General features: G+C 41.4%; 1 protein-coding gene across 1 annotated transcript in view; it reads right to left on the minus strand.

Annotated features, from left to right (window-relative positions):
- SMURF1 (SMAD specific E3 ubiquitin protein ligase 1) overlaps positions 1–8,832 on the minus strand; it is a 68,383-nt gene extending 59,551 nt beyond the window's left edge. Inside the window, exons 1-2 of the mRNA XM_011943948.1 lie at positions 8,726–8,832; positions 4,313–4,398 (exon numbers count right to left, since the gene is read on the minus strand). Coding sequence (XP_011799338.1) covers positions 4,313–4,398; positions 8,726–8,832 — 193 coding nt within the window. The remainder of the gene's footprint in view (positions 1–4,312; positions 4,399–8,725) is intronic.
- Between the last annotated feature and the right edge of the window lie 257 nt (positions 8,833–9,089).

Here is a 9,089-nt window from a genome sequence, read left to right on the forward strand (position 1 = left end):
GTTTGCACAGGATGGTGGAGTGGGGACAGGAAATAAGGGGACCTGGGCATAATAGCTAAGGGATACGTGGTTTCTTTTGGGAGTGAAGAAAATGTTCTATAATTGATTGTGGTGATGGTTGCACAACTCTGACTACACTAAAAACCACAGAATGGTACATTTAAAATGGTGACTTTTATAGTATATGAGTTATCTCAATAAAAATGTTACCAAATGAGAGAGCCCTGTTAACTCAATATTATAAACTCTTAGCGTTTTGTACTCTGTTTCATTTACCTCAGTAGGAAAAAAGTTCCACATCCTCAGGCCAATGTCAAAAAGACACTGTTGGATACTAATGATTTACTGGGAAACATTGACTTCTGTTAAATTAGTCTAAAATAAAGTATGATATGACTGCCACAATATTAAACTAAGAGAAGAGAAAACATAAACCCCTGCTGTTTGGTTTTGTAAATTATTCAATGGAATGTTGATGGAGTACATTTGGGATTCACAAATAAATAACCTACCCATTATAAACAAACCAACTACAATCGTGGGCAATGATTTCAAAATTACTGAAATAGTCTCTAACTAAAATCTCTGCTTCCTGCGTTGATTCAAATCCAAATTATTCTTAACACATTATTAAAATCCATCTTGATTTTTCAAAGATCTCCACTGCCTACAAACTGCATTCTTTGGAGTTCAAATCTCCCCAAAATGCAGTTTCTCTTGATCTACTTTAGCAACCTTATCATTCAAACATGGTTTGTTTAATGGTTCACAGACCAGGACAGGGAAACGTTTACCTCAGGGTCTTTCTTTGTGTTGCATGTTGGTTGCCCTCCTTTCGATAACATCTAGCCAATATTTCAGCTAGAATGTGGGCTCAACAGAGTGTACAGCATATAGTAGGCACTTGATCAATATTTGCTGACGAGCACCACTTGCTACTGTATGCTTGACTCTGCGTTAAGCCCTTCCCCTACATTATCTCCTGTATTTCCTCCACAAACTGTGTGAAGAGACTATCAGTCGAACAGATTACTTGTCCAAGGCTGCACATGTGAACCCCTGTCCAGTGACTGAAATCCTCGTCATTCTTCAGGTTACTGCTCAAATCCTATCTCCTCTCGAATCTCTAAGGCCAACAATGATTGTCCTTTCTCTACACTGCTTAAGTACTTCCTGCCTTTGACACATAAATCTATACTACCTTGAATTATTTCTTTAAGTAGACTTTTTATTTATTGATTGATTGATATTTCTTTATTTTTGAGACAGAATCTCACTCTGTCACCAGGCTGGAGTGCAGAGACAGGATCTCAGCTCACTGCAACCTCCGACTCTTGACCTTATGATCGCCCGAGGGTTGAACAAATGGAAAAATATAACAAGTTCTTGGATAAAAAGATGCAACATAAACATCAGTTCTTTCCAAATTAATCTAGAAATGTAATGCAAGCCCGTTAAAATATTTACGGAATTTTTCTTGGGGAAGAATCAGGGAACTAGATAGCGAGAACTAGCTCACAGAAAATAAACATCAATAGCCCATGAATATATGGCCAGGATGGTCTCGATCTTTCGACCTCATGATCCGCCCGCCTTGGCCTCCCAAAGTGCTGGGATTACAGGTGTGAGCCACCACACCCAGCTGACTTTGTTTTTCAGAGCAGCTTTAGAACAACAAAATGGAGCAAAAGGTACACAGAAGTCCTATATACTCCCTCCCCGACCAAATGCACAGCTACCCTTACTGATATGGTTTGGATCAGGGTCCCCACCCAAATCTCATGTCGAATTGTAATCCCCAGTGTTGGAAGCAGGCCTGGTGAGAGGTGATGCAGTCATGGGGGTGGGCTTCTCATGAATGGTTTAACACTACCCTCCTTGGTACTGTATAGTGAGTTCTCACAAGATCTGCTTGTTTAAACGTGTGTAGCAACGAGCATCCCCCCTCGTTCTCTCTCTTCCTCCTGCTCTGCACCTCACTTTCCGTCATGATTGAAAGTTTCCTGGTGGCTGGGCACGGTGGTTCACACCTGTAATCCCAGCTCTTCGGGAGGCTGAGGTGGGAGAATCACTTGAACCTGGGAGACGGAGGTTGCCAAGATCACACCAATGCACTCCAGTCTGGGCAACAGTGAGACTCTATCTCAAAAAAAAAAAAAAAGAAAGAAAGAAAAGAAAAGAGAGAAATACCACTTCCCACCTAAGATAATTAAAATTTAAAAAATAAAAAAAAAAGATAAATACAGAGGGGCAAGGATATGGAGAAACTGAACACTCCTACATTGATGGTGGCTATGTAAAATGGTGCCACCACTTTGGAAAACAGGTTGGCAGTTGTTCAAAATGTTGAACATGGAGTTACCATACAATTCAGCAGTTCTACCCCTATATAAAATACCAAAGAAAACTGACAACCCATGGCCACACAAAATGTTATACGTGAATGCTCCTAGCAGCGTTATTCACATAGCAAAAATGCAGAAACAACCCAAATGTCCATCATCTGATGACTGGATAAACAAACTGCGGCAAATCCACACCATGGAATATTATTCAGCCATGAAAAGCAATGAAGTATTGACACATACTCCAACATAAGTGCACCTGGAACATAATGTGCTAAATTAAAGAAGTCACATACAAAGGACCACATATGCACAATTCCATGTATCGGAAATGTCCAGAATAGGCAAATCTATATATAAAGGAAGTAGATTAGTGGTTGATAGGGACTGAGAATACGGGGAATAGGGAGTGACTGCTGAAATATGTGGGGTTTCTTTTCCAGGTGATGAAACTATTCTGAAATTAGAGGGTGATGGTGTACAATTCTGTGAATATGCTGAAAATACTACATTATGTACTCTAAAGGGTTAAGTTTATGGTATTACAATTTCATCTCAAAAAATTAAATGTACTGGGTGCAATGGCTCATGCCTATAATCCCAACACTTTGGGAGGTCAAGGTGGAAGAATCACTTGAGCTCAGGAGTTTGATACCAGCCTGGACAACATAGCAAGACCCCATCTCTACCAAAAAAAAATTTTTTTTTTTTAAATTTTAACAAAATTAGCCAGGCATGGTGCCATATGCCTATGGTCCCAGCTACTTGGAAGGCTGAGGTGGGAGGATTGCTTGAGCCCAGGAGGTCAAAACTTCAATAAGCTATGAGTACACCACTGCTCTCCAACCTGGGCAACAGAGCAAGACCCTGTCTTAAAAAAAAAAAAATTAAACACAAGAGTGATTTGAAGACTTACAGAAGTGGCTTTTGTTTCTTATAAGTCTTAGCATTATCTTATTAGAGGATGTTAAGTTGGTATTTAAAATGCCATGCTGTGCGGAATAATACATTTTAAATAAATTATTTAAACAAGAATAAAACGACAATGGCACCTTTTGTAAAAGGAGTATAAAAGGTAGTGTCCGGGCATAAGAGTTTAGAGTTTAGCTAGACAGACAAAAATGCATCAGCAAGAAAAGCGACGATAGTGCAAGGCTGATTGCTTTCACCACGCACATTAAATGACTCCTCCGGCACTATCAATTCATCTTTTGTGCTGTCTTTTAGGTCCATTCTTTCCAGCCCTGCTGCCACTGCTCAAGTCCCGGCAACTCTTATCTCATGTCTAGATGATTACAATAGGCTCTGGCATCTCTTTTCTCTAATTCATTTTAATCATGAAATAATTATTTGTTGGATAAATGAATAAAACATTTTCATTGTTTAACTCTCCTACACATAAACCTCTGAGCTCAGCATCATTTGCTAAATGATGATTTCTTTAAAAAAAAAAAAAAAAAAGTATTTGGCCGGGTGCAGTGGCTCACACCTGTAATCCTAGCGCTTTGGGAAGCCAAGGAGGGTGGATCACCTGAGGTCAGGAGTTCAAGACTAGGCTGGCCAACATAGCAAAACCCCATCTCATCTAAAAATACAAAAAATTAGCCAAGCATGGTGGCAGGCGCCTGTAATCCCAGCTACTCAGGAGGCTGAGGCAGGAGAATCACTTGAGCCTGGTAGGTGGAGGTTGCAGTGAGCCGAGATCACGCCACTGCACTCCAGCCTGGGCAACAGAGCAAGACTCTGTCAAAAAAAAAAAAAAATTAAAAAGAGTAGAAACTCCCCTTGGATTGAACTACTGACCTCACGGCTTCCCCCTTTCCCCTCATGCATTTTTTAAATGCTCCTTTGCTCAGGGTCCCCTGGCAACCAACATGCTCCACCTCCTTTACCCCTGTGCTTCCAGGCCGAGTTCAAGTCCCCCGTCCCCCTTCTTCAATCTGTCCTTTACTGTCCTGTAAAGTTACCTACTCCTTTTTTTTCACTGGTACTTATATAGGTCTCCAAACAGATTTCAAACTCACTAAAAGTAGGATCCATGCGGGGGGTAAATCTAGGACAATAAACAGTAACACAGAATCAAATTTCAAAATGGGCTGTTCAGGCAGATTATAAGAATTCAGAGAAATAGAACAGTATTGTAGGAATGGTTAGGAAGGCGGTTTGTTTGTTTTTGTAGAGGTGAGACAGGCTGGGTTTCAAAGGGTGGGTAAGTTTTGGATATATAGTAAGGATGTATTGTCAGAAATCAGTGCCTGTAAATCAGGCTCACACCTGTAATCCCAGCACTTTGGGAGGCTGAGGTGGGCGGATCACCTGAGGTCAGGAGTTTGAGATCAGCCTGGCCAACGTGATGAAACCCCATCTCTACAAAATTAAAAAGGGCCGAGGCCGGGGCTGGGCACAGTGGCTCACGCCTGTAATCCTAGCACTATGGGAGGCTAAGGCGGGCAGATCACAAGGTCAAGAGATCGAGACCATCCTGGCCAACATGGTGAAACCCCATCTCTACCAAAAATACAAAAATTAGCCAGTCGTAGTGATGTGCCCCTGTAATCCCAGCTACTCAGGAGGCTGAGGCAGGAGAATCGCTTGAACCTGGGAGGCGGAGGTTGCAGTGAGCCTAGATCGTGCCACTGCACTCCAGCCTGGCGACCTAGTGAGACTCTATCAAAAAAAAAAGAAAGAAATCAATCTATCAATTAATCAGACAGGACACCGCATATCCCAGGGTCCGTGTGTCAATTGCTTGCATGCCTTAGCATGGATCTAAGCACAAATACAAATTGAATCTTTAAAATACAGTTGGTTAAGGCTGGGCACAGTGGCTCACACCTGTAATCCCAGCACTTTGGGAGGCCAAGGCAGGAGGAGCACTTGGGTCCAGGAGTTTGAGATCAGCCTGGGGAACATGGTGAAACCCCATCTCTACCAAAAAAAAAAACAAAAATTAGCTGGGTGTGGTGGTGTGTGCCTGTAATGCCAGCTACTCAGGAGGCTGAGGTGGGAGAATCACGTGAGCCCAGGAGTTCCAGGCTGCAGTGAGCCATGATCATACCACTACCCTCCAGCCTGGGCAACAGAGCAAGACCCTGTCTCTTAAAACAAAACAAAACAAAAAATACAATGAGTTAGTGGTTTTGTCTTCAAAAAGTCTTTCAAAATGTTACACTATTCATCAAAATCATATTGGAAAGTCAACTCTAATTGATCTACTTAACTCAGTTTGCACTAGCATAGTCAGAAGCCTATGTTTTCAATCTGTTACTTCTCTTGGAATAACTTTTCTGCAAACCCACCTAACTGGATCTTTTCTCGTACTACCATTTTCTGTTCACTTAAACCTCCAAGGAGTGTGGGGTAGGAGAGAAGGAAGGGGCTCATTTTTCATTTTAATAACAATAATAAAAAATGCTTAAAGCAAGGGCAGCCTTCATATGATAGCATTTAAAAGAAAAGGACTTCCTGGAAAAAAGCGGATGAATTGACAAAGACTGGCAAACATATCACCATGGCCATGAATGAGTAAAAGTCAGTTAGGAAAGGGATGGTGAGAAACAGGTAGATAACTGCTGATGCTTCCCACACGCACTACTGTTCAGCAAAGGCGCCTCACGAACACTGAACTAGTGTTTGTTCTCTGTGGCCTCCAGCAGGTGATCTGAGGCGCCGGGTGCAAAACTGCAAGGTGTTTAGAGAAGGGGCTGTTTTAAACAAAGCTCTTTAGAAACGGATCCTCTACAAATTGACCACGATCAAACAATCACAGAGGTGGAACTAGCTGATCATGGGCTGAGAGCTATAAACCTACCCCTTCCTTTCCTTACTGCTTACAGTGATAGCAAGGTTGGAGGTGGCATCTTGCTGGGACCCTCTTGTCTCTCCCTCCCACATAGACCCATATCCCCTTACAGTCAATTTCCCTATCCCAGCAGAGGGACAGAGAGGAGGAGTGGGAAAGGGCAGGGCAGTGAGGGGGTAAGAAGAGAGAGAAAATGTATCACATTTTAGGGGGCAAAATAAAATTAATCTCTGCCTTCTGTTCTGAAATATTAAATCCCCCCACCCACATTTATCATTAAATGTTCAATCTGTAATAGAAGAAAAATGAGCACGAGCAAGCTTTTGGAGTTCCTGTATGTAATTTCAATTTTCCTTTCCTACTGCCAATAAAAAATGTTCAACAAATGTCATACTTTAGTGTTAGAATATTTTTCTTAAAACAAAATTCCTAGGAGATGGTAACTTTCCTATATAACATTTCTTTCACTGCCCTGCCCACAAGGTTATAATGCAAACTCAGAAATGCTTCAGGCAGAATTCTTGCAAGGGTGTAATCCTACAAAGAAGTTATGCAGGTCTCAGAGTGACAGCTATGCTCTAGTTAGGGGGTTGGCAAGCTACTGCCTGTGTTTGTAAATAAAGTTTTATTGGAACACAGCCATGCTAATCAGTTTACTCAGTATCCATGGCTACAACAACAGCAGAGTTGAGTAGTTGTAATAGAGGCCACATAGCCCGCAAAGCATAAAATATTTACTATCTGAGCATTTCAGAAGCTTGCCAGCCTCTACTCCAGATGTACAGTAGTAGTGAGTGCATACATACATAAAATCAGTGGACTAACTTCTTGGGGACCCACAAAAGTAAGAAAACTATATTCCCACAAACACTACCCTTACTTTTGACTACTTATTTATTTATGCGGATTTGAAACACACACACACAATTTGGTAAAATGCATGCAATGCACACCCATCAAACTTGAACCAGATGCAAGAAATAATCATTCCACAAGAACGCCATGAAGCATTCCTCTGAAATTGCTATGTTGTAGTCTACCAACAAATATTTGCAGAATAACAAGTAGAAAAATGATAGGAAACTTACATGTGTCTCTCAGGGTTTGGACATTCACAAGACTGCTCTGCCTTGACTCAGAATAATCTCTACACAACAATTAGGAGAGGAAAAGGGACGATTTGGACAGCTAGAAAGATGGTGGACAGAAGTATCTGAAACCAAGGAGCCTCAAACTCACCACCTCCCTTAAATACAAAATGTTCCTTGCCCAGACCCTCTTTCCAGATAGTTCCCAGCAAAAGCCTTTATTCTTGTTCTAGCCCCCTCTGGCTTCTTTCCTAGTCTTGTAATTTTTTTTTTTTTTTTAATGTCTTTTTATCCCAAGACTAGTCAGTTGGATCACTCTGCCCTAATGTCTCCAGCTCCGGGCAGCAAGTCTAACCTTCCCCACATGGCTTTCCTCTTGCCCTAACTACTTTCTGCCCTCACCTGGATGTATTAGGTGCAATTACTTTTGCACCAGCCTAATATCAATCCCAACTTCATCATCTGGGACCTGAAGCCAGACATAATCTTTATTCACTGCACCAGATCAAAAGATGTGGATTTTGAAGTCAAGTACTGGGTTCAAAGTCCAGTTTGGCCACTTCCCAGATGGGTGATGGGGCAAATTACTCAACCTCTCTGGCCCTTAAGGTTCTCATCTGTGCCATAAAGATAATACTTCCTACTTTTCAGGGTTATTGCGAGCAATGGTATAGGTACCAAAGATGGCTGCTATTATTTTCAACTTGTCTTAATAATTACTACTAACACCACTTATCACCTATTGAGGACGCAAATGTCTGGCAATGCGATGAAAACTTTACTCATTTAACCTTTCTATATTGATATTCACAAACTTTTAGTGTGTGTCATATTTATACCCATTTTATAAATATGGAAACTCAGACAGAGACTCCAATTCTAGTTTTTCAAGTATGGATGATTTTCATTATTTGTGGATTTTGTATTTGTGAATTCACCTACTTGCTAAAATGTATTTATAACCCCAAAAATCAATACTCATGGCACTTCCCTGGTCATTCACAGATGTTTGCAGAGCAACAACAACAACAACAAAAAATTGAGTCATCGAACGTGCATATTCCCAGCTGAGGTCAAACCAGGCAACGATGTGCCTTCTTGTTTCAGCCTCATACTGTCAACAAATGGTCTTTTCATGGTCTATTTAGTGCCATGTTTTTCACATGTCTGTGCTTTGTGTTGGTGATTTTGCTGTTTAGAATGGTCCCCAAGCGGAGTGGTGAAGTGTTATCCAGTGTGCCTGCAGAGAAAATGCTTGGATTAGGGAAATTTTGTTCAGGCACAAGTGGCAGTGTTATTCGCCCTGAGTTCAGTGTTAAAGAATCCACAACATATAGTGAGTAAGGTATCTTTAAACAGAAGCACATATAAAACAAGGTTACATATTAATCAGTCAAAGACAACGTTGCAACTTGAGGCTATTCCTCTGGGAACGATGGTTCAGGATTCGCTAATTTGGTGTTTGCAGCAATTTTACAGAACATACCTACTGAGAATAATGGGAATCAACGGTACAGTTCTCTTCCGCTGTCAGAGCTGGTACTCGCCACACCCCGGGAACTATGCACAGACCAACACCAGTGGCATTCACTCCCATAGCCTGTATCACACCACCCATGAGACACGCTGATGGGGTAGGAGGGCGCAGAGGGAGGAAATGCAGCATTGCAATAATCTCATGCTGCTCCAAAAACGGAGGAGAGAATGCAAGCCACACACAAAAACACACACTGTTCCTCTCTCCTTCCCACTTCCAGAATTATAAGAAGGTTTTGTGTTCTCTGAAATTGTCACATTCTGGAAATGTTTCCCAAAAATGAATTACAAACTGGTTAATCAAATTAAAAGCTGCCT

The sequence above is a fragment of the Colobus angolensis genome, unplaced genomic scaffold (assembly GCF_000951035.1).
Source record: "Colobus angolensis palliatus isolate OR3802 unplaced genomic scaffold, Cang.pa_1.0 Scaffold222, whole genome shotgun sequence".
Lineage (NCBI taxonomy): Eukaryota > Metazoa > Chordata > Mammalia > Primates > Cercopithecidae > Colobus > Colobus angolensis.